Consider the following 25,358-nt stretch of genomic DNA (forward strand, 5'->3'; position numbering starts at 1 on the left):
GTCATTTGTTTTGTTATCTCAATATCAGAAAGGCAAAGTTTTTGACTTTCAATTATTCTTATGATTGAAGCACAGGTTGAGAATATCATCTAATAATGATAATCAAAATTCAAGGGGGAAAATTGTGGGGGAAAAGGTAAATGGAGTAGAGCAGTTGGAGACACCTTAAGTAGTTCAGATATAAAACTTACTCATGACAAGATATTTTGTACCAGTCATGCATACGAAGGAATTAAGCTCTTGAACTCAAGAAATGACTAATAGTATTGAGGATTTTAAAAGCAGTGTTTTTTCCAATGAATAATAACATAAAACATAAAGAGGAACAGACAGGATGAAAATATTTAATTCCATCTCCAGCAATTCCTGGCCCCCTTTGAATAAACAAGTATAAGAATCATTCATAGACAGGAGCAAGTAAGAAGGCACCTTCCCAGAGCTGCAAAGAGAATAAAATATCAGAGCAAAACTATATAATTAGATTATCAATACAGCCATGGTTCTTAGTTTGATGATATTGATGAGTCGCAAGCAAATTTCTTGAATTTGATTATACTTCCAAAAAAAGGCCAAGGCCTATTAAAAAAAGGGGGGGTAAAATTTAAGTCTTTTGCTGTTGGAAACTTAGAGGAGAGTCATTTTACACATTGGAGTAAAAGACTTAAGATGTGGCAAATGGTATGCTAAACGGGAAGGGTCATACTTGGTTAGAAAATTACTTAATAGGAATAACTATCGATTGATGTAGAATGACAGCAGTGAGCATATAAGATCAATAAATGGAAAATACTTAAAAAGTCCTGCACACCTAGCTTCAAGAAAATGAGCATAAACTGCTCTAATTTTAAATTACAATTAAAAGAACCAAAAAACTCGCTTAAAGCATAAGTACTTATGGAGAGAAATCAAAAATAGAAAGAAGCACCCTCCAGCCATCTTCTACATATTCCTCGTACTTTGAAATGTCTCGAAGTTGCCTCTCAAGTGTTTCTTCAGTCTTTGGTAGCTCGCTTAACTCTTCACAAACTGTGGCCTTTTGAGTTTGAAGATGATGGAGCTTAGATTGAGCTTCAGTGATTTCTGCATTCAGAACCATAAGCTCCTGCTCCATTTGTTCCCTTCTTTTAACCTTCTCGCTGATTTGCTCCACAAGGACATTTAGTTGAAGCTTATAGGTTTCTCGGGTCTCGATCAACCTCCTCTGTTGGTTCCTCAACTCAATACATTCTTTCTCCTTTTTTTGCTTCAACTTCAAATGCTTTGAGGTATTAGCCAAGTTATTGCAGAAAAGTCTAAGCACGCTGTGTCTAATTTCGGAGAGAAAAAAGCGATGCTGAAGAAGAATCTTTGATGAAGACTTAAACTTATTAAGAACTTCAGTGTTGAGCAACACTTTCTCAATACCAAGTCTGAAACAGCTATTCAAATCTACCAAAGCCTCTTCTAGCCTCTCTTGAGAAGGTTCAGAAGTTGCACCAGAGGCCGAAGAAGATGAATTTGAAGGCTCATCAAGTGTGAGACAAGTCAATTTGGCCTGCTTGAGTAGATAATTGAGTGTTCCAGCCTCAGTCGAGAATGGTAGAGGTTCTTTTGAGTAAGAGCCCTGCCAATAATATAATTGAATGCTAAGATAACAGACCAAAAGCACAAACATAAAAGAAACAAAGAAAAGCCATAATTGCTTACCAGTGAGTCTAACGGGGTGGATAGCCCAACGTCTGGCTGATCGAGGGCCAAGGGTTCTCTGCCAAGAGTGGCATCAATTCCCCCTTCTTTCCTTCTTTTCTTTGCTTTAATCTGCTTCTTCTCTTCTTCTTGCCTTTTTCTTTCTTCCTCTTTTTTCTTCTTTCTCCCCTCTCCTTTTTTCTTTTCGCCCTTTTCTTTTCTTTTTCTTTCCTCCTCTTCATTTTCCTCTGCTACCTTCCTCATGTGCTCTTCTTTTTCCTTTGTATTTGTTTCTTCCTCCTTCCTTCTTTCTTTTCCTTCCTGCCTTTGTTCCTTCTCAATTTTCTTCCTCTTATCTTCTGCTTCTTTTATTTTACTCTCTTCTTCTTCTCTTTGCTTTTTCTCAAATGATTCAGAAAATTTATTTTTCCGTTCTTTTTCTTCTTCTTCCATTTTGCTAATCAATTCCTTTTTCTTCCTCCCCTCTTCGTCCATATCTCCCGCATCTTCTTTATCCTTCTGTCTCTTCCCTTTCTTTTTAGGACGCTCTTCATCAACCTTCCTTTTCTTTTCAAATTTGCTCTCATCCTCCTCAAATTTCTTTTTGATCAAACTCCTATGCTCTTCTTCAAATTCATTTTTTACTTTTTTAAGAGCAGCAATTTGTTTGTCCACCTCCGCCTGCATTTCTACAAGCTTTAAGAGATCAGCCTCAATCTCTGTGACATTATTCTTTTTAGTTCTCCTCTCAGCATCAACTTCTTCCTCAACTTGAAGCTTTCTCTTGGCATCTACCTGTTTTCGCCTTAGGGACCGTCGAGGAGACACTTGTTGAAGAGGCACAGGAGAGAGGACAGTGAAGACCTTCAAGTTGTCACCTTCTGAAGGCTCTTGGTAAGAGGTTGAGATGACATCTACAATATATTAAGGCAATTATTAGTCTCATGAAAAAAAATATCAGTTCAACAAAAAATTTAAAAATATATAAATAAATCATACCTCCAAGTCTTTCCTCGAGAGCAAATGCAGGGCAATGATTTCTTACTGCTTGCTTCATAATCCCAGGATCATTTTTTGAGGCCATATATGTAGCCCACCAAGTGTTGAAGGTATCTGTGGCTTTTGGCAGTTGTTGAAAATGTCTGAATTTAAACCTGGTCACTGCTCCCTCACAATCAGCAGCTAAAGTCTCCAAGATATTCCCTGGCACTTGGATTCGAGTATTCCAAGGGTCGTTGATTGTCCATGTGGGGGGAGCTGGGATTGATTGCACCAGCCCAAATTGTCGAGCAACCAGAGATGGGGCATAGATTTCAGTGCCAGCCTTTTTAACTCCATATGTGATCAACTCTCGAGAAAAAAGACAGCTGCCCCAGACCTGTTGAATCATATCATCGGGCTCTTCCATGGTCGAGGACATTATCAGAAATTCCTTCGAGCCAAATTTCCTCTCAAAGAATGGCATGAAATCGAAGTCCAATCTTGACCTATGGATATCAAAGAAAACTTCAAAGCACCTCTTGAATGTTGGGGTTATTCCTTTCTCATACCTAGCCTCCATCCACATTTGGGCATAATTAATAGGTTTAGATTTCCCATAATCTGTAATAATTGGAGCTAAGATAGGGAAATATGCATAAGCCCAAATCTGGAAGAACCAAAGAGGACCACCAATCGACTTTGAAAGGTTTTCTCCAGTTAGAGAATAAAGAGCTCGATATAGATTGGCCACAAAATATGGGGCCAAGGCTAATTTCTTCCTTTTAGCAAGCGCAACAGCTAGTGGCACAAATTGTTGAAGAATACGTTTTGATGGATTGCAAACGAGAAATTTGCAAATCCAATAGAGATAGAAAGAACACTCCTCTTGGAAAGTGATCTCGTCATCATATCTCACCTCTCTCTTCAAAAACGCTTGATATCCTAAGTCACTTCCTTTAGTAGGGCAATGATATGACTCAACACCTGGAGGAGAATAGCCTGGGTAAGGAACATCCCCAATTGCTGATAATCCCAGCATACTAACCACGTCAGCAATAGTGATGGTCATAAACCCCTCTGGAAAGTGAAAAGTATTGGTCACGGGAGACCAAAATAACAACAAAGCCGCAATTAGGGGCTGATTAAGGGGCATTTCAAATTGAGAACTGCAAATTGCCTCACAAATACCCAAATCAACCCACTTGTCTTTCAAAATGGCATGCATCCTAGAAACCCAGGCAGACCAGGTCTGATCACAATGATACCATGAAGCAATCGAGATTATGTTGTTCCAGACGCCCCAGTCAAAATATGTTGTTTGATACAATGGTGATCCATTCTTACAAGAAGGAAAATATTGCAGGAATTTGTTAGGTGCAGGACCTACGAAAGCTGGACCTAATGTATAATGTTTAGAAGGGTCACCTGAGCTCAATGAAGATTCACCAACTTCTTTAGTGAAGGTGATAGGGATAAAAGTTGATAGAAGAAGATCCTTCTTTTTCTCACTCTCTTTGCTCAATTGATCAGCAAGAAGACGTGCAGTATCATTAGCTTCAGCTTCAATTGATTGCTCCGGTGATGATTCCCTCTCAGCGAGTTCCACCTCATAAGAAACTGATGGGCGCTCAATCATTCTCTTTGCACGGGCCATGAGAACAGAGGAAGGCAGGATAATTTAATCATAGAACACTGTAAGGAAGAAAACGTAAGACAGAATAAAGTTGATAATACGATGTTTAAGTAGCCAAAGAGTTTAAAATTCAAAATAAGTTTACAAGTCTAAGAAAGAATAATGCTAATAAAAAGATGTTCAAGGAGATAACAAGTTTAAAATTCAAAAGAAGTTTATAAGCCCAAAATGTTAAAAGAAAGAAATTGCAACGTAGAATGATGCCCAATTATTGGAAACAGGAAAGAAATTGAGAGCAACATTTTAGAGAAAGAAACATATATGAGATGAACTCGTTACATTATCTTTAAATATGATGATTCATAGGAAGTCCATACAAACTTTCTAGAAGGTAGGTTTCCCTTTCTTTAAATCTGTAGACGCAGCAACAAATGAAGACATTATAAATGCAGGTGCGATTTTTTCTGAATAGTTTCCTGATGTGTTTCAGCAAAATACTTGGAAAAAAAAAAAAAAAAAAAAAAAAAAAAAAAAAAAAAAAAAAAAAAAAAAAACAACAACAACAACAACAACAACATTAAATAGAATGGATGGAGGAATGGCCATTGCTTTATGGAGATTAATTCAGTTTCAATGATCAGAAGGATCTGAACTTCATTGATTCACCCTAATGAACCTCACTTGGGAGGAAAGAATAATTATCATTTTATATTCTAAAGCTTGTTACCCATTCTTAAATGAAAATACTTTGTGAGCTTTTTTGTGGCATTTTATTCTTTTTTCATTTTCCCTTGTACTTAAAAAATGGAGGAAAGATTTAATATCATGTGAAACTCTGTTCAAAGCTTTCTACTTCTTCTTAAATGAAAATACTTGTGAGCATTTTTGTGGCATTTTATTCTTTGTTACATTTTTCCTTTTACTTCAACAACAGGGCTAAGACTGAAACTGTTTAAGACTCCAAGAGAGAGATTGCCTGTTTGCTTGAGGAAAAATCAAATGTAGGGTGCAGTTACAGATTTTCTGTTCATAATTTAGATATGATGTTTTGTGTTATTGACGCAGGACAAACCAAAACGATACAACAAAATTGAAAAGCAGAAAACTAATGGATAGATAACCTAGTAGTCTACAACTAAGCTTGATTGAAGTAGCACCAAACAAGAGAAAACCTCTAGGAGTCAGCACCTATGGCCACAGGAAGAATTCTAAGAGAAATTTTATTACCAATCAAACTGTCAACTTGTCTCCATAGGAGTACAATATTGTGCTCATATAGATTGCTACAACTAAACCCTAATTCTAACAAACATAGGAAATCTTAATTCTAATTGACTACCAAAACCTAATTCTAGTTAACTTAAGAAATCCTCATTATTGAAATACAAACATACTCTTGACTCTAGGAAATTAAATAAAAATACTAATATAACTAATTAAATACTGATACCTAAAATAAAATATAATTTACCAATAAAAATACAATTGAATCCAAAAAATTAAATATGAACAAGTTTTTAAAAAAAAAAAAAAATTGCTTCCTTCATCAGTTTTAGGTGGGTTTAGATAATATGTTAGAAATAGAACCTATATAACCTTTATCTTAGACATGAATAATTTATACTTGATGAAGAGGTGGATAGTGTCTTTGTTACCCTCTTGTAGTTCAAAAGGATTTTGAAGCAAATATTTACTTGAAAAGAATACATACTTATCAAGGAACTACTTACCAAATCAGCATGACCCAGACCCCTCTTTTTATTCAGCTTCCATGTGCTCTTTTCTCCCTCCTGAAATGATGCATCCTGAAATATTGTCTGGCTTTCAAGCCTCAAGCCTCAAGCCTCAAGCTCAAGCGGCTATTGGGTGCCTAATTATCACTAATCAGCAACAAGAAATAGGAAATCCCACTTAAATATAATTTATTATAAATACCATCTCATCAGTCAAAATTTCATTTGTCTTGCATTCTACAAAGACCAAAATATTCTAAATTGAAAATACAATGTCTCAGTGTAATGATAAGAACAGAAAAATCCAAAAAAGAAGTATCATAAAAATATATGAGATTCCATACATGTGGAACTTAGGTGCATAACTAAATGTTTTGAAGATCAAAATATTCTACAACGGAAACCATGGCACAGGTTACATAAGTTTCAATCTCTGTTAAGTCCACAAAAGACCCAAAATAATGATATAAGATAATACAATAGTGCATGTTCAGATGCTGCTTAGACATTGAATAGACCTATTATTTCTTTTTTACAATTTTACATATAATCTCCAAATATGAGGTACTCCAGATTATAATAGGATCCTTTGAAAATACCATCTCAGATGCTATTTGTTAACGTATTGAATTTTGTCAAAATGATCAATAATGTCACGCACTGATAGCAAGCATTCTAACAGCAATAATTCTAACAGCAATAATATTCTACAGGAAGCCATGTTTATGTAGAACCTGACACATTTTCGAAATTCCTAGTTACATGTAGTAAGTTTCACCAACTTGTACAAAAAACGTTAAATTGCACAATGTGCAGTTCAGATATACAAACAGCATAAGGACTATTATACACACACATATGGAGCCACTGGCAAGTTCATTTTGTGGAAGGAGACTAGTCAAAGACAACCTACGAGATAAGCAAGTAACCTTACTAACAACAAAGCATTTGATTTGGTTATGCATTTCACTCACCAATTCCCCTGCCACATTATGCACCCCCAAGAATGAGCTATTCCACTGATGCAACCTCATATCAATTGGAAGGAAGAGACTAGAACTGTTTAAAGTTCCTTTCTAAAGTGAAAGACATTGTCAAAGGATTACACATGGAGAAAGACACTACGTAAATGTAGAAGGATGTTGGATAAATTGACATTTGAACTAGACAAAGAATTAAATTAATCAATACACTTGACAAACATGAGCCTTCAAAACTCTAGTTTTTTTGAGCTTTCTAACATCCTTTGATGACAGCCTAACCAAGAAGTAGCTTGGAGAAATTAAGTTTTAGAATACTTGCTCGAGCGAACTCAAAACATGAAAATTGCTTGCAGCAAAAAGTAAAAAGAATTGTATGGGAGTCGTCCACAGGGGACTTCCCAGGACTCCACCCCCTCAAGAGCAGGATGCCAGCTGATCACAAGTTAGGAAGTCTTTCTCTCTTCGCATCACTGTTAAAGTGAACAGATTAGCTTACAGCACAGTGTGTTAGGCCCTAACTGCTTACCTTTGCTTAACACTGCTAATCCCTTGCTTGTGCTTTTGAGCCCAAGCCCACATTTTATTAGAAAGTAAGCTTGAGCTTGTTGATTCCATGTTTTAATCTTTTTTTCTATATAATACCAACCATTAATGCACATTTTTTTAGGAGAGAGGCTCTCATATTGCTATCCTTGTGAGAGCTTAATTTTCTTGAGCCAAAACTTCAAAAAACCCTCTCCCTTGAGTGTTTACCTCATAAGTTCCTTCCAGAGTTTCTCGTTCAAACCATAGAGTTGCCATACCCTTTACCAATGGGTTCATTGATATATCTCTACGAAGAGTTACCGAAGTTCGGATGGTCCCAGACGAATTCATTCATGAAGAAAGTTTTGTAGAAGAATTCTTGAGCTCTAGATAGTGGAAGGTAAACGATTTGTTTGTTGAGGTTTCATATAGAGTGAGTACTTACAAAGGTTTTGTAAGTATAGACTATTGTAACCCATTCTTCTATAGTGATATTTCACATGAGTAGGTTACCCTAGAGTGTTCTTCAATCGTTTTCCACTTTGTCATTAATGTCTTGGGTGCCTTTATTGCTTTTACATACATGTGGTTGATTTTCAATGTGGAAGCACTATGTATTTGATTGCAAACTCTAGGCTTAAGCAACACTTAATCCATTAATTGGTTAGTTAGGGTTTAAAATCAGATTTTTCAAAAGTAATTGAACAAATTTAAAGATTATCCTTCAATCTTGAAACTAAATTTAGTAATTCATTTGTCAATAATATTTTTGGAACATGTAGCAGGAAAATTGGATAAATAAATCAGCATGATCTGAACTTCTAATACATTTGATGGCATTACTACCATGGTAAAGGAACATGAATCAAACAGATTCCATAATCATCAGAATAACAAACTTTTGCTAATCTTTGGGCACTGAAATGAGAATCAAGCCTACATGCTTTAAGTCCAAAAAATGATCTCTTGATAGGAAGCAACGAACTCTCAGATATTTGAATAAGGTTGTACATAATCATCCCTTTCTGTGTTTAAAATATGTTTATGAGAACATGTAATGCATACTGAAAGTTCAACCTGTCTAGCACTGTCAGATTGCTCTATGTAAGCACACAGCAAGAAAGAACAATAGACACAACAAACATACAGCAGAAAATATAAATAATTATGCAGTCATACTAAACAAATTATTGAACTAGATGTTTTATCAACATAGTGAAGTTAATTTCCAGAGTTCATGTCATCATAGATGTCAAAAGTATATGTGGTGTTTGTCAGAAAACAGACAAAATCAACCCTTTGAAAGTACATGGCAGTTCTGTATAGATTTGATTTAAAAGAAATAATCAACCCCAAGTCCCAAGTAGTCAGGCAGAAAACAAATGTAAAACCCCATGTCATCTGTTATGCTATCTCAATTTTAAGCAAATTTTTGACTTGCAGGTAGAGGATATTATCTAATATGTTGTAAATTCAGGGAGGCAAATTGTGGTGGAATACAAATCAAATTAAGTTGATCATTGTAATTTTGGTTCTTGATTTTTGCCCCCACAGTACATCTCCAATGTACTCGGGTTGGCTATTTTTTTCTTAATAAAATTTTTCGTTATCTATCCAAAAAAAAAAAATCAAATTAAGTTGAGCAGTTGGAAACACTTTAAGAAGGCTAGATATAAAATTTAAACCTGACAATATATTATTTTCCAGTCATGCAGAAAGAGGTATTAAGCTCTCAAATTAAAGATATGACTTCTAATATTGAGGATTTTAAAAAGCACAGTTTCTTTTCCATTGAATAACAAGATAAATAGTAAAGAAGAAACAGACAGGATGAAAATATTTAATACCATCTCCAGTAAAGCCTAGCCCCCACTGAATAAACAAGGTAAAAATATAAGAATCCTTCATACATATGAGCAAGTAAGGCACCTTCCCAGAGCTGCAAAGAGAACAAAATATCAGAGCAACTCTATAAACATTCAACATTAAATTTACTAACAATTAATAACTAAGCTTAATTAGAGCTTAATACAACTGATTCCTAATAACAACAAAATTGATAGCTAAACAAACTCAATCCCATTCATACATAAGTAAATTAAATATTTTAATTAAAATGACTTAAGATTTTTGATTGCCTTGCTGCAATATTATCCGCAATCAATCTCAAGGAAATGAGAATAATATTTCACAGAAGTGAAACAATCCACAATAGTTACAATTAAACTTCAGCATTTGATAACTATTATATAATTTGATATGATTTAAATCCTAAAGTGAGAGATGGAGGCGAAATTCTTGCCTTTACATAATAGCACATTAGGCAATCTCATGAGTGTTAAACTTGAGGGTCGAATATATTGTACTAAAACAGCATAATAGCACATCATACTACATAATTTTCTTTTATATTGTCATAATCATACACTCTTAATAATATATTAACATTTTAAATTGGTCAATCAGAGTATGATTTATAAGGGTCACAATGATTACTAGTGCCCTCAACCTGAAAGCCAAATAATCTAATGTCTAACCAAATATTTAAAAGTCAAGGAATCGAAGGCATGTGTCAAGATCTAATGGCTATACAATGGCTAGAAATTGAAAAAGTTAGAAAGATAACCTTCTAAAGTAACAACTTTGAAACAGAAAGAAGGCCAAACATATAGAATTGACATGAGGATATTTACTAAGTAACTACTCCATAAAGCAAGGATAGCTCAACACATCACCAAGGAAAATTACTCCTAAAGTCGAGGATGATGCAACGTATAATTAACAGTAACTGAAGAGTCATCAAGTATAAAAAGGGTATAGAGCATTCAAAAGGGGCATCCAGCAACACTCCAAACATGCCTATATACTTTATTAGAGTAGTTTCAGTGTCAAATACAACCTAGATTAATAAATTCAAGACTCTAAAGTCTAACCTACATGCAGTTCATAGTATTTGAGATTTAACAATTCACGATGACAACCAATTCTCGCCAATTTGTACATGATACACCAAGTTTAATTCCCTAGAAATCACTCTGAATGCACAAGACTCGTCAATGTAAAAATCCCCTCAACATCAATGAGAAGAGAAGATATCCACTTTAGACTAAAGCCAGAAAACCCAGGCCCAACTGGTTTTCTTACAAGTTTTAAAAATGCTTACAAGGCATTGGTGATACCATAAAGTAATAAATAAAACATGATTCAAACCCCCCACAGCAAACCTTATGCATCTCCCTCAACATGCCTCGTGTTCCCAAAAATTGCTTAATCTATGAGTCATATTAATCCAAACCCAAAACAACAACCCCCCAAAAAACAACCCGATTAGCCTCAGCAGAGAAAATTGCTATAGCCCCAGCTCAAATTATTTGCAGTTCATGAAATCACAAGGCTCAGCTTCCCAATTGTGACTGTTCATTCAATGTACTAGCCTTTTAACTCAAAACCATCGTTCACATTTGTATAAAAAGTGTGTGTGACAGTGTGAGAAACTATTATATGTTGCTGAATATTTCATTACAGACCAAAATTCCAATGAATTGGTGAATTGGTTAGCTACCCATATGAGTTTTTGCAAGTATTAGAGTAAAAATAACAAGTTCTAAGTAAATGGGCAATGAAATTTTCTCAAGAACTACAACTGAAAGATAACCATGGAACCAGACAAGAAGCAAGAGTCAAAACAGGGAATGGAATTAGCATAGGATTTTCAACACAAAATAAGGAAATAGTACATACAATAAATTACCTCAAGAATGTCGGCAAGTCCAGTAGTTGTCTCCTTTGTAGCGCCAAAGTCTGTGTCTTTTCGGCTTTGTGGGTTTGGGTTCCCAAGTGACAAACTCAACTGGCGGGACATTTTCTATTGACGCACGTTTGGGCTTCCAATGTTGTGCAGTTCTATAAAAAGAAGGGTATAGAGACATGGAATTGACCATGAGATATGGAAAAGCTCTATCTCAAAATAAATTAATAAATTAATGAGTAAAGTTCAAGTGTTTATAAAATAATAGATTAAAATGAAAGAATTTTTTTTTTATGTCAAAATACACTTTTGGTTTTTAAAATTTACATGTTAAGCGTTTTTAGTCTCTAATTTTCCTCCAAAAAAAAAAAAGTCTCTAATGTTACAAATGAGTTATTTGACTTTCTAAAGTTTAAATAATACTAAAATCTATTAACTCTTCCGTTTTGAAGTATCCTATTTCTAAAAACGGCATATTGCCATCTACTTTTTTCATTACCAAAAAAAAAAAAACCTTGTGCTTTTAAATTTTAAAAATGGACCTTGCTTTTATAACAATCAAATCCATTTATTTCTCCCACGCCATATGTATGTGGCATTTTCATTCACTTTTAACGTATGTTTTTTCTTTTTCTTTTTTTTCTTTTTAAGACAAAATTTATGTATAGTACTTAAGTATTGTTTTTAGGTTTCACTCTTAAAATTCAGCTATATGACTTTTTTCTCATGAGATAGAAGTATATTTTTAGTTAAATATAACCACATGGCTGAATCTTAAGCAAAGATGGAGCCAGGTGAGGGTGTTCGTAGTGCAGTGCGGTGCGATTTTAGGCCATTTTTAGCACCATACTTTGAAGTATGATTTAACTAAAATCATAACTGCACTGCTCCTTATTTTTGCGGTCACATGTGCGGTGCAGTGTGGTGCGATACGGTTTAGAATTTAGTCAAAACCATAACTACACTGCACCTCATTTTTGCAATCACATGTGCGGTACAGTGTATAAGATGCGGTTTGATTAGCTTGAAGTCGGTATATTTTTAAAATTTTGGGTTTTTCCTACCCAGCCCAAAATTAATTTTTCCCTTTGTTTTGGGCCAAGTTTTAAACTATTAAACTAGTTTTTTCTTTATTTTGGGCTAGTTTTCTTAGTCAACATTTGCTAAGATTATCAAACTTTTTTTTTAACGAGGGTTATTAAACTATTAATAATATATTTAATATTAAAAATAAATAATATATTAATATATAGAGAGGGTATGATGTAGTGCGGTTTGTGAGATTTTCTTATTATAAAACTGCAAACCGCACTGCCCCATGCGGTGCACTGTTACTTGTGGTGTGGTGTGATGCGGTTATGCCATTTTGCGGGCAGTTTTGGTGTGGTTTTTGCGGTTTGGTGAACATCCCTAGAGCCAAGACTTGGAGTTAAGGGCACAAAAGTATTAAAAAAAAAAAAAATTGAAACTCTAAATAAGCATTCATTTATAAAGTTAGGTTTTTTTTTTTTTGAGTGTCTTGCTCTTTTGCCGCTTAAACCCTCTCTCTCTTCTTTTTTTCCTTCTTTTTTGTGTCTTGCGTGTTAACAGATGTGTGTAGGCATTCACTTAGACTAGTTAGAATCGGCTTAGGAATTTTTTATTTTATTTTATTTTTTGTTTGTGTCTTGCGTGGGTTTGTTTTGGGGTGTTGTTTGGGCTTAAGTTTACTATTGATAAATTTTGTTGTTGAGCTTGTTAAATTTATTTCATATTTTAAATCAATAAAAAATTTTATAGCCCTTAAAAAGATTAATAATGTTGTTGAGGGGAACAAAGTGCAAATTTATTGAAACAAATTGCTAAAATTAATACATATATATACTAAAAAAATTTAGGGGGGCCACTCCCCCCCCCCCTCCCCCCATGTCCAAGGATTGCTCCATCATTGATTTTAAGAAGGGAACCTAAGGAATAATACCTAAATTCTGTACCTAAGTCTTGCAATTTTTATATATATATATAAACTTCAAAAAGTTCAATAAGTGGTTCCTAATGATGCATAATATTTATGAGATCCTAAGTTCGAAACTTCTTGCCTCTATCTTGGGGCCAACCCCATGGGAGTCTTCCTAGCCCAAGTCTGGATACCCTTGTTTGTATTAAATTTAAAAAAAAAAAAAAATACATATGTTTTTTTTTTTTGAAAGGACATATGTTTTTTAACTACAATCTTCATTTATAAATAGTGAGAATCTAAGTAAAATAAAACAACCAAAAAGTAAAAACCAACCTACCTTATGAACAATTTCTACGAACAATAGGGAACTAATACCAATTAGCAACCAAAAGAGTCAATAAGAATCTCTATATATGACTAAATTACACCTTTGACCCTTAAAATTTGGTTTTGTTTTAATTTTATGCCACATAATTCCATGATGTACTTATCCTAAATGTTTTTTTATTTAATAAATCTAACCGCATAATATTTTTCATAATTGTTAGGTTTCACATGTGATTGATATATAATAAAAAAGAAATTGATATAGTCTCACGTGAAAATAATGTTGTATTAATTACAACATGTCTCAACAAATTGTAAATGAGTCATGTTAACAAGTGTTCTTAGAAAAATTGTTAATAAATCATTTTAAGAAAGTTTTGACACAATTTTTATGGGAAATATAAAAAGTCTTAAAAAATGATTTTTTTTTCCCATAAAATGTTTATAAAAATATATCTTCTTTTAGGTGTTTATAAAAATATGTCTTAAACCAATATCTTGGACATTCATTAACTTATCTTATCAATATATATATATATATATATATATATATATATAAGAAATTTATCGTATCACTTATTTATTATAATTGAGTGGCACATTATCAGTTGGCTAGATCACTCTTTTTTTTGGCTGAAACTTCGGTAGACCACTCATTTTGTGAGTTGAAGGGCGTTAAATATTTTATTGAAAGACGTTTAAAAAAAAAATTATTTTAACAAGGATGTCAAAAAATCATTTGAACCCAAAAGAAAAGAGTGTTGCCCCACAAGTTTTACGACTAAAAAGCATAGTTAATAAAGTACGACTATTGTGCCGTATTTTTTAATAAAAATTTTGTTTAACATTCACGTATTATACTTGTACAAAATATTCAACTTAACCAATCTTCAATATTGATATCAGTAGTATAATTGTTTATATTTTGTTAAGACATTTGATTATATACAACAATTCAATTATCAAAATTAACGTAGGCAATGGGTTAAACGAATGTGAACCAGTACAATTGGCTTGTGTGATTTCATAATAGAATGAAATAAGGTTTATTTTCAAACTAGTTTTGGATGTGAACTTTAAAAATATAGGAAAAAAGTTTCTCAGTGCTAAGAAAAGTTTTGGAGCTCCAAACTTCTCTTTGACTGTAGAATTCAGGTTGTCCCTTCTTGTAAGGCTGTTTTGTCCCTAGGATAACACTGTTATTCGTAGGGTTTGTGGGGGTTTTTCTTTCTTGGGGTGTAGGGAAACATGAGTGTCTGCTTTCATGGCAATGGAAGGATTAACAAAACATTTGAGCAAACTAACATTGAACGATAGAGAAGACAGCAAACTTCCCCTATCAGAGGAGAGATCGACTGGGGAAGTTATTCTAGCAGCAAAATTCTTCACAAAGCGTGCACTGAACACCGAGACCATCATTAGAACCTTCAGCCCTCTATGGTGCTCGAAAAACGGCTTCCAAGTACGCTCTGTAGGAGATCACATTCTTCTATTTGTCTTTGACAACGAGGAGGAGACTGAGAAGATTTTATTGCTCCAACCATGGAGCTTCGATAAACATCTAGTCGCCCTCTACTGGCATGATACCGCTACACTTGTTAGTGAACTTAGCTTCAACAAAGTTCTATTGTGGGTCCAAATCCACGACCTTCCTCTTCACTTCCTAAACAGGGGGGGTGGCTGAAGAACTATGCACTGTGATTGGAGAGGTGTGTAAGGATACGGATATCTCAGAAATGGAAGGAGGAACATATTTCCGGGTAAGAGTTATTGTGGATATGAACATTCCATTATGTCATGGACGTAAGATTTCAATGGGAAAGGGAGAGACAGGGTGGGTAAGTTTCAAGTATGAGAGATTACCAATCCTTTGCTACTAGTGTGGTTGTCTTGACCACACAGACAGAAACTGCGACAAATGGATTGAGAGCGATGGCACTCTGTCCACAGATGATAAAGAATATGATCCATGGATTAAAGCTTTACCATTGGCCATGCCGAGGAAAGCAGTAATCAAAGTTCCAGGTTACTATGAGTCAAGGAAGAAGGAAAAGGGGCTGTCAAGGTCTAACCGTGACTCAACAGCAGGTGAGGAAGAAACGACGGTGACAACTCCTCCGACGAGCACAGTACAGAAAGGGAAACAAACGGAATCTATGGACATAATTAATGAGGGTCTAAAGGGGCAATCATTAGAATTAAATGGCATAACGGCCCATGCCATAAAAGGAGATAACACTTATAGCACGTTAAGAGACACGAACGAGAAGAAATTCGAAGTTGATCCTGACAGTGAAGCAACCCATAAATGTGGATTAAATAGCCATGATTCTAGGGCAACAGTTTCAACGGTTGACTTGGATGAGCTTAATGAAATCCACGCCCTCCCCCCCCCCCCAAACAACCAAAAGGTCAGGTGCCATAGCATGCCTTCTATACCAAACCCACTGGTACCCTGACACCTTCTTGCGTAGACCAAAACCTTAGCCTCCTAACTCATAGGACCTGGAAAAGAATTACACGTCCAACCTATGAAGGTACCAATGAAGGCGACCTGGTGTTGCATGAAGCTATCTCCTTGAAACGCCCCTTCACTTCAGAGGACTGTTGTGGTTTGCCTAGCAAAAAAAGAGTAGTGACAAATGACAAATCAATTGAGTCAAGAACGGCGATGGCTGCCTCCCAGCCCAGCCGGGAGCCATGAGTCTTCTCTGCTGGAATTGTCGGGGGCTTGGGAACTTCCAAGCAATTCGAGAGCTTGGAGATCTAGTCCAAGCGCAAGATCCTCATGTTCTTAGCCGAAACATGGCTAGACAAAGCTAGGCTAAACAGTTTGAAAGAAAGAATGAAGTTTGGAGATTCATTTGGAGTTTCACGAGTCACAAGAGGGGGAGGATTAGCTTTGTTCTGGAAAAAGGATATAGACTTAGTGGTGGAAGATGCTTCGCAAAACTACATTGATGCCATCATCAATAAAGGGAAGGAGGGCAGTTGGAGATTTACAGGTTTCTATGGCTATCCGGAGACACAAAACCACCCTGAGTCATGGAGAATTTTGAGAAGGCTGCAACGACAATCCAACCTACCTTGGCTATGTGCAGGAGATTTCAACAAGATTGCAAAGTCTCATGAAAAAGTAGGTGGTAGGCCAAGACCGAATCAGCAGATGCAGGAGTTTCGAGATGTCCCTGATGAGTGTGGTTTCGTCGATCTGGGGTTTGTAGGGAACAAATTTACCTGGTATAAATCTTATCCGAATGGGACAACGATTTGGGAGAGGCTTGACAGGGCTGTTGGATCACATGATTGGCTGAGTTTATTCCCTGCTACAAAGGCCTGCACGCTTGAAAGTGGTACTTCAGACCACAAGCCGATCATCATTCACCCAATGGGAATCAATAATCAAAAGCAGAGACCTTGGAGGTTCGAACAGGTTTGGTTGGATCACGAAGGCTGCCATGAAACAGTTAGCTCGGCATGGAGGTACAACTGTGGGTCCTCTCCCATGGTTAACATTGCTGGAAAAATTCGCAACTGTCAAAACAATTTGCGCTAGTGGAGTAAGCAACATTTTGGGAACATTACAAGGCAGATAGGCGAGAAAAAGAAGCTACTGAAACAGGCCGAAAACCTTGCTCTTCAAGGAGCAAACTTTGATATTGTTCAGCAGCTAAAACATGAGATTAATGCACTTTTAGTAGCTGAAGAAAAATTATGGCTTCAACGTTCAAAATCCCATTGGATTGCATCAGGTGACAAAAACACAAGTTATTTTCACAGCAGGGCATCACATAGATTTCGGCGCAATAATATCCATGGGCTTCGCGATCAAAACAATGTTATGTGTACCGGGGATGAAAATGTCTCAAAACTATTGGTGGAGTTCTACACCGACCTGTTTACCTCCTCAAAGCCGAGCGAAATTGATAAGGTGTGCAACTTAGTCCAACGTACAGTAACTGATAACATGAATGTTGTCCTTGGTCGAACCTTCACAAGAGAAGAAGTCAATATTGCTCTCTCCCAAATGGCCCCTCTAAAGGCCCTGAGACCAAACGGTATGCCCCCTATTTTTTTCCAACACTATTGGGGAGAAATTGGCAGTGATGTAGCAGATGCAGTCCTCTCTTGTTTAAACTCCGGTCATATTCCACCAGGTATAAATCACACCTTCATAACCATTATTCCCAAGGTGAAAAGCCCAGAGAAGGTAACTGAATTTCATCCTATTGCCTTGTGTAATATCGTGTATAAACTTATTTCCAAGGTTTTGGCGAATAGATTAAAACAGTTTTTACCTAATATTATATCTGAAACTCAAAGTGCTTTCCAATCTAATAAGGCAATTTCAAATAACATACTTGTTGCTTTTGAGACTCTCCACCGCATGAAGACCAAGAGATCCGGAAAAATAGGCGCAATGACTCTCAAGCTAGACATGAGCTAAGCATTTGATAGAGTGGAATGGGGTTTCTTGCTGAAGCTAATGGAAAAAATGGGTTTTGACAGAAAGTGGATTAAGCTAATATCAGAGTGCATCAGTACAGTCTCCTACTCAATTTTAGTAAATGGCGAGCCAAAGGGGCACATTATACCTTCAAAAGGCATCCGGCAGGGCGACCCACTATCTCCATACCTCTTCATTTTATGCTCTGAAGGCCTTAATGCACTCATTAAGCAAGCAGTTGTGGAAGACAAAATAAGAGGATATTCCCTATGCCAGTATGGTCCAAAAATCTCACTCTTATTTTTTGGTGATGATAGTCTCCTCTTTTGTCGTGCCCAGATAAGTGATATTCAAACAATCCAAGGAATTTTGGATCTCTATGAGCATGCTTCGGGCCAGCACATCAACAAGGAAAAAACCACCCTTTTCTTCAGCAAGTCAGTCCCTTTGGAGGTAAAAAATGACATAAAAACTTTCCTTGGTATCCCGGAGATTAAGAAGTACGAAAAATACTTGGGTTTACCAGTTGTGGTGGGCAGAAATAGAAGTGCTAGCCTAAACTTCATCAAAGAAAGAGTGTGGGGAAAAATCCAAGGGTGGAAGGAAAAACTACTCTCCCAAGCAGGCAAAGAAATCCTCCTTAAGGCAGTAGTACAAGCAATCCCCACTTTTGCTATGAGCTGCTTTCGTCTACCCATAGGCTTATGTAAGGAGATCGAGATGATGATTATAAAATTTTGGTGAGGTCAAAGAGGAGACCGGAGGAAAATCCATTGAAAAAATTGGGAAACTTTGTGTAAGCCAAAAATGGAGGGTGGAATGGGTTTCAAAGACCTATCCAAGTTCAATGAGGCCATGCTAGCAAAGCAAGTTTGGAGACTGGTACATGATAAAAATTCCCTTTTCTACAAGGTTTTCAAAGCAAAATATTTTTCAACGGGGTCGGTGTTTGAAGCAAAAACATCCTCTGGCTCCTTTGCTTGGAAAAGCATCCTACATGCTAGAAATATCATCAAACAAGGAGCAAAATGGAGAGTAGGAGATAGATCACAGATCAAGATTTATGACTCAAACTGGCTGCCTAGTAAAGCCAAAGGGACAATACAATCTCCACCAATCCTATCCTACAGAGATGCTACCGTATCTACCTTGATTGATCCTCTAACAAAGTGTTGGGATGTACATGTCATTGATGAACTCTTTCTGCCCACTGAAGCCTAAAAAATCAAAACCATTCCACTGTGCACCTCAACATAGCCCGACTACCTTTATTGGCCCAACAGTAGGGACAGGTCCTATGAAGTGAAATCGGGTTATCAATGGCCATGCGAAAATGAATCCGCCGAACAACCCACTGTGGTGTAGACCGAGAATACAAATGGATTTTGGAAGAAAATATGGAAGGCTCACTTGCCAGGGAAGATCAAGCATTTTTTGTGGAAAGCATGCTCAAATGCCCTACCTACGAAAGTGAACCTACAAAAAAGGAGAGTTCTAACCAAGGACACTTGCCAGCAATGCTCCTTACATCCGAAATCCATTCTACATGCACTCTGGAGCTACGACTCTATCCATCACATATGGTCCGTTGATGTCCATTGGGTCGACAGACACAGAGCTTTTATCGGCTCCTTTAAAAACCTTGTAGAACTGGTCCTTGCCCAGCTCAGTAAGCTCGAGCTCTTTGTTGTGACTGCCTAGTTTCTCTAGAATCGGCGCAATAAACTTAGGCTGAACAGCGAAGTGCTTCCCCTGAATCAGGTTGTGCCAGAAGCCAAGAGATATTTATCTCTCTATACTCATGCCCCACAAAACAGAGTGACTCAACGCCGAACCACTCGAGCAAACTGGGTTGCTCCTAGCACGGGGGAGTACAAGACAAACTTTGATGGCGCCATGAAGGAGAGATCATGGCGGCAATGTCTGAAAAAATCCCCTTGCCACCTTTTGTTACTCAGCTAGAATGCTTAGCAGCCAAGCTAGCTGCCCTGTTTGTCCAGGAAGTAGGTCTTCGTCATACCACCTTAGAAGGAGACTTGAAAACAGTCATAAACTCCCTTAAGAGAGGGGACATGTTTCAATCTGCTTTTGGGCACCTTATTCATGATACATTAGCATTCGTAGAAGCTCTTGAGAGCTGCACTTTTTCCCATGTACTTAAACAAGGAAATTCTGTGGCTGATGCTTTAGCCAAGAAAGCTAAGTTTGGCTCATCTTTAACTATCTGGATGAAGTCTGTTCCTTCGGACATTAGTCCTTATGTTATGTCTGATAGACTTTGTGCATCTGATTGATAAAAATTCATCAACTTGATTCTCAAAAAAAAAAAAAAATTATATATATATAGGGTCCGTTTGGTAGAGGTGTTTGAGTAATATTGTTTGTATTTTTTTAAATACATGTAGGTAAAAAAAATGTGTAATGTTGTTTAAAAACTAAAAATAAGTTGTTTAACAACTCTATCTAACAGGCTGATAATCATTGAATTTTATATTGCTTATCGGGATGTTATTTACTATTCAATTAATAAAATTATTTTTTGTACACAATTTTAGATCATAAAAATTTTAAATTTTAATATTTCTTTAATAATATAGTAATTGATCTTTGATCTTCTTGTAATTTTATGAATATAAAAGATATAATAAAATCATTCTAATAAAGTTATATAAAAAGTTTAAAAAGTTTCATTTCAAATAAATTATGAGAAAAACTTTTGTTCAATCCAATGGCTATAAAGGGAGCTCCAAGAAAAGGATTTGTTATTATTTCGTAGGGTACTTCGACCTTTCTACTGTGCAACTGTGGGCCCTGATTTTGACACACCAAAATTGGAATATGGATGAGGTGACAAAGTGACAAGATCTGTGCTCTGATGATTCCTGAATCCTGGAGGTTTCGTACAAATATAAGCCAAGTGTCCTTATGAATGTCGGAAGATAAATGTTAATCACACAAATTTTTTTTAAGAAGAATATTCAAACATAAACCTCTCTTTTCTTTTATTTTTTTTAATAAAAATTTGAGTAATGTTATTTGGGTATTTTTGATATATATATATATATATGAATGAAAAAAATATGTAATATTGTTTAAAATACTCAAAAATATGTTCAAACTAAACTACCAAACACCCCCTAAAAGTTTATTGATTCCAAAAAGAAAAACTTTTCAACATTAATATTTTATGAAAAATAATTTACTTAGGAAAAATTATTTTATATTAAATTATTTTAATTTCCTATTGTGGGGACCGTTCGATTGATGGGCCCCTAGGGTTCAGAATGGGGTCAGGACTGTTGGGCCAGCGGCCCATCAGAGATCGTATATCCGTCCAAGGATACCCTGGTCCTCGGCATAACTCGTCCGAGGACGATCGTTTCCGAGGACGATCAAGACGTGGGCTCATTACGATCAGAGCTCCGAATTCGGTCATCTCAAAGGGTAGAGTAGCCGACTAAAAGTGAAAGAGATAAGGCAAACAAATATCTGAAGCTACAGATACCTCCGCATTAATGACCTCTCAACCAACTCTCTGGCCGCATTAATGTGGAGGTGATACCTGCACAGTGGGAAGGCAGCCTTACAGCTGCCCATAGGAAGTTCCAGGAGGTGCCAGATGGGACAGAAAGAAATCCTCCGAACCCAACCTACACGTGTGCGGCAAGGATGAAGCGCAAAGGGAAGTATATAAACTAAAAGAAGAACCTGAAACAGGGGATCGGATCGGGAAAGAAAGGAGAAAAAGAGAAGGACGAAGAAACAGAGAAAAAGAGGAGAGAAGAAAGTAAGAAAGGAAAGTGGTAGGATTCACAGAAGAAAAATATTTGTGAGACCGACCTTGTACCTGAAACAGGTTTAAGGGAAATCTTGGAGGGAAGTACTATAGTTAACCTAGTTCTTTACACCCACGCTCTAAAAATTGTATTGTCTGGGCCTTTTACGTGTGAACCCAATACTATTAGGTTCGTCACCAAATCGTGTCCTTACACCTATGTTTGATGGTTCCTTTAAAATGAATATAAAAACGGGTAATTATAGTAAACTTAGTATAAATTCAAGTTGTTTATCCGTAATTTGAAAAGTGTTATTTTGTCCACCTTAATTTTGTGTGAAATAGAGTTATGTCCATATCAAAACTATTTGAATTATCATTTCGTATACTATTTTCACCATTTTTCATAATGAATAAAAGTTAGGTACAGTACCTTAAATACTGTTCTTTAGGTTCTCTTTTTAAGATTTAGTCACGTATCTACTTAACTAAAAAATACACTTTCATCCTATGTGAAAAAATTAAAATGACAGAATTTTAAGAGAATAACCTAAGGAATAACACCTAATTACTGTATTTAAGTTTGTCCTTTCATAATTATTATTAATTATCCATCATTAAAGTATAACATATGAATTCACTATGTATATGTATTACATGTAAAATGATAATTGAGTAGTGCAATGAATACTATAAGATTTTCTAGCTACATTGAGTTTGCAAAGGTAATTCAATATTGATAAAATTTTGTTACAAACTTGGTTGTAGTTTAATTCTTTTTTATTAGATGTGAATTTTAACAAATTTATTATTGGATATCATTTTTTTTTATATCCTCCATACTTGCAAAATTTTAAAAAAATCAAAGATCAATAGTCATGTCCTTAATCAAATGTTTAAATTTCAAATTTTTGTAATCTAAAATCATGCATCAAAAATAAGTTTATGTATTAAATAGTAAATAACATCTGATTTGTATGAAATTTGCTATGCGTGTTAAGAATATAAAAAAAATGCAATTCAACTGTTAGATTTTTTAAATATGTAGCTATGTTAATTTTTTTTTAGTAGGAGTTATAGCCCTTGGGTATAACCAATATTCATTTATGAGGTGATTGAAACTCGTCAATCACATTTATTACTACATCTGTTTATAAGTTTTATGCAGTAAAACTAATAGAACCTCTCTTTATAAAATATGTAGACATTTTTCACGAGTCATTTTTTATGAGTTTCACATTGGGGAAATTCTATGATAATATACAGATTCTTTTCCAGAGAAACAATAATTAATTTGAAAAATTAAAAACAAGAATACTAAAGATTATAAAATAAAACTACGTAAAAAACAATCTCATAAAACTATAGAATAACATGAGAGTGTTGTTCATGTGGAAGTGTTACCTTAAAAGTTGACTAATGCCACTCAAAGTGATTAACTCAATGTGAATGATTCCTTGACAATCACACCTTCCATGATTAGACTAAAATGTCTACCTCCTTGTTGAATGCACTTATGACCATCAAGATTCAGGAGAAATAGTTTCTATAAAATAAAAAATCAAGAACAACCTTTTACACGACATTTCCTTGCGGGGGGAGAGAGAGAGAGAGAGAGAGAGAGAGATTTGTACTTTGTTTTAGATGCATGAACAAAACATATGTGTAGAGAGAGAGAGAGAGAGAGAGAGAGAGAGAGAGAGAGAGAGATTATTTGTACTTTGTTTCAGATGCATGAACAAAACATATGTGCATAGACGAAGAAGAATAATGAGTAAAGTGATATGATATTTCTTATCGTCTCAAGGGAGCTATTTGACCTTTGTTTGTGGATAAGTTAATAATTGGGAGAGAGATTTTAAACCTTTATATATTTGTTGGAAATACCAAAAGATGCTAATTAATTGAGCATTAGACTCTAAACACTTGACCATTTTTTTAATGACAAAAAGAAGTAGTTTACACATAAGCGAAAGTAACATGCCAAAACTCATACTCACTAACTGTAATAAATTTACAAATTGATAAGGGACTATAATATATAGATATATATACAACTTTATCATCAATTTAGGTCTTATATTAAAAGATACAAAAGAAGAGTAATGTTAATGGTACTACAACCTTTATTATATAGAGCTTACAAATTGATGTGGATTCTAATTAGCTAAATTGGTAAAATTTATAATAGTTGTATAAGAAATATGTGGTTCAATCCCCGCCTATACCAAAAACTTATCGATGTCTTAGTTTGATGATAAAGAGTTATTATCAAGAGTGGACGTCATAGTTTAATCACATATATTATCACATCAGTTCATAAAATTTACGAAATAAAACTTAGGAAAAAGTTAACTTAGTTTATAAAAATATTTTTAGAAACTTTTTATGAGAAAATGAAAAAAAAAAGTTTTTTTTTTACAAATTTTTATATTTTCCATAAAATTTGTATTAAAACTTTGATAAATTAACAAATATTCTAAAGACACGTGTTAGTGGTAGCCTAATACTTATAGTACTTTTTAACATTTTTTGTTATAATTAGCCCCCTTAATTATGAGTTTCACTAAAATAGAAAGGGAAATGTTAACAAATGTCCTTAAGGCATTGATTAACAATTCATTTTAGGAAAATTTTGATAGCAAAATGAAAAAAAAAAACTGTCAAAATATTAATTTTTTTCCTATAAAAACTTTATTTAACTGAATTGTTAACTAATGCCCTAATGACACTTGCGAGTATGACCCAAATAGAAAACCTTTGATTTTTTTATTTTTTTTATTTTGAAGAAAACCTTTGGAGCTGTGCGTGTGGTGATTATTAAGCGCCATTAATTATTGAGGCCCTGTTTAGTACACCTATTTAAATATATATTTTTAATTTTTAATCAATATATTATACCTAATTTTACATAATTTTATATTCACACCTATTTTTAATTTTTAGGTGCATGTATTAATCACCATCTGAAGTAACTGGCAATTTCATATGTATCACCATTCACCGATGCGGTGCTGTCTGTGCCTTTATGGCGTCCAGATGTCTGCCATCTTTTCTCCAATTGTCAAGTCCTAGACCCCGCAGCAACACTTTTTGCATTGCTCATTTTAAATCATTAAACATAATCATTGAAAAATAATCAAATCAATTAAATAGTTCAAATGTTCATTAGATATTCATTAAAAAATTTGTAATTCAAAATTTTTAATAATTAAATAACTATAATAATGAAAAAAAAAAAAGAACTTAAATCATTAATGTTTTCATTAAATAAAAATATCAAAAAGTAACATTTAAAGAATTAAAATACTCAACTCTTGACATTTTTGGGTAATTCAATATATAGTTGTTAGTTTTATGCTGTTTGAGGGGATATTTGGTTGTGTTGTTTAAACAACAGTTTTCATTATTTAACAAATAACACAATACATATTTCTCCAATACTTTTTTCATTCACGCGTATTTCTAAAACACTTAAATAACATTGTTACAACAATATTATCAATTAGGTCATTGCATAAATCTCATGTACAATATAACATACATGGCATGACTACTTAAAAAAAAAAAAAATTGTATGAGACTTAAAAAAAAAAAAAAAA

The 25,358-nt window shown here is 34.9% G+C and overlaps 3 protein-coding genes across 5 annotated transcripts; 2 read left to right on the forward strand and 1 right to left on the reverse strand.

The window, feature by feature from the left end:
* Positions 1 to 739: 739 nt before the first annotated feature.
* LOC115979982 (trichohyalin-like) lies at positions 740 to 11,475 on the reverse strand. Of its 3 annotated transcripts, none has more exons than XM_031102139.1 (6): positions 11,272 to 11,475; positions 9,368 to 9,459; positions 6,010 to 6,149; positions 2,665 to 4,338; positions 1,687 to 2,579; positions 740 to 1,603 (listed from the first exon to the last, which is right to left on the reverse strand). In XM_031102139.1, the coding sequence occupies exons 4-6, from the start codon at positions 4,298 to 4,300 to the stop codon at positions 893 to 895; spliced, it is 3,240 nt and encodes a 1,079-aa protein (XP_030957999.1). In that variant the 5' UTR covers positions 4,301 to 4,338; positions 6,010 to 6,149; positions 9,368 to 9,459; positions 11,272 to 11,475; the 3' UTR covers positions 740 to 892. The 3 variants fall into 3 exon arrangements, with proteins under 3 accessions (XP_030957999.1, XP_030958007.1, XP_030958012.1); XM_031102147.1 differs by having other exon boundaries at positions 6,010 to 6,159; XM_031102152.1 differs by lacking the exons at positions 6,010 to 6,149; positions 9,368 to 9,459; positions 11,272 to 11,475 and having other exon boundaries at positions 2,665 to 3,985; positions 4,072 to 4,161.
* Positions 11,476 to 15,270: 3,795 nt separating this feature from the next.
* LOC115995373 lies at positions 15,271 to 17,981 on the forward strand. The gene is made up of 4 exons (XM_031119927.1): positions 15,271 to 15,337; positions 15,437 to 15,885; positions 16,305 to 16,967; positions 17,127 to 17,981. Exons 1-4 carry the CDS (start codon positions 15,271 to 15,273, stop codon positions 17,979 to 17,981), a joined length of 2,034 nt encoding a protein of 677 aa, XP_030975787.1.
* A 1,910-nt stretch (positions 17,982 to 19,891) lies between these two features.
* On the forward strand, positions 19,892 to 20,275 carry LOC115995393. The gene has a single exon (XM_031119949.1). The coding sequence runs from the start codon at positions 19,892 to 19,894 to the stop codon at positions 20,273 to 20,275; it is 384 nt and encodes a 127-aa protein (XP_030975809.1).
* The last annotated feature ends 5,083 nt before the right edge of the window (positions 20,276 to 25,358 follow it).

The sequence above is a fragment of the Quercus lobata genome, chromosome 1, assembly GCF_001633185.2.
Source record: "Quercus lobata isolate SW786 chromosome 1, ValleyOak3.0 Primary Assembly, whole genome shotgun sequence".
Classification (NCBI taxonomy): domain Eukaryota; kingdom Viridiplantae; phylum Streptophyta; class Magnoliopsida; order Fagales; family Fagaceae; genus Quercus; species Quercus lobata.

Bases quoted from the DNA above. Each gene is read 5' to 3' on its own strand.
- LOC115979982 (XM_031102139.1), bottom strand. From the start codon at position 4,300: ATGGCCCGTGCAAAGAGAATGATTGAGCGCCCATCAGTTTCTTATGAG. The intron at 2,580-2,664 runs GTATGATTTATT...AATATATTGTAG, and splicing joins TCTCGAGGAAAGACTTGGAG to ATGTCATCTCAACCTCTTAC. The intron at 1,604-1,686 runs GTAAGCAATTAT...TATTATTGGCAG, and splicing joins CCACCCCGTTAGACTCACTG to GGCTCTTACTCAAAAGAACC.
- LOC115995373 (XM_031119927.1), top strand. From the start codon at position 15,271: ATGGAAGGAGGAACATATTTCCGGGTAAGAGTTATTGTGGATATGAAC. The intron at 15,886-16,304 runs GTTGACTTGGAT...TTGGAGATCTAG, and splicing joins CTAGGGCAACAGTTTCAACG to TCCAAGCGCAAGATCCTCAT. The intron at 16,968-17,126 runs GTTTGGTTGGAT...ATTACAAGGCAG, and splicing joins GACCTTGGAGGTTCGAACAG to ATAGGCGAGAAAAAGAAGCT.
- LOC115995393 (XM_031119949.1), top strand. From the start codon at position 19,892: ATGGCGGCAATGTCTGAAAAAATCCCCTTGCCACCTTTTGTTACTCAG.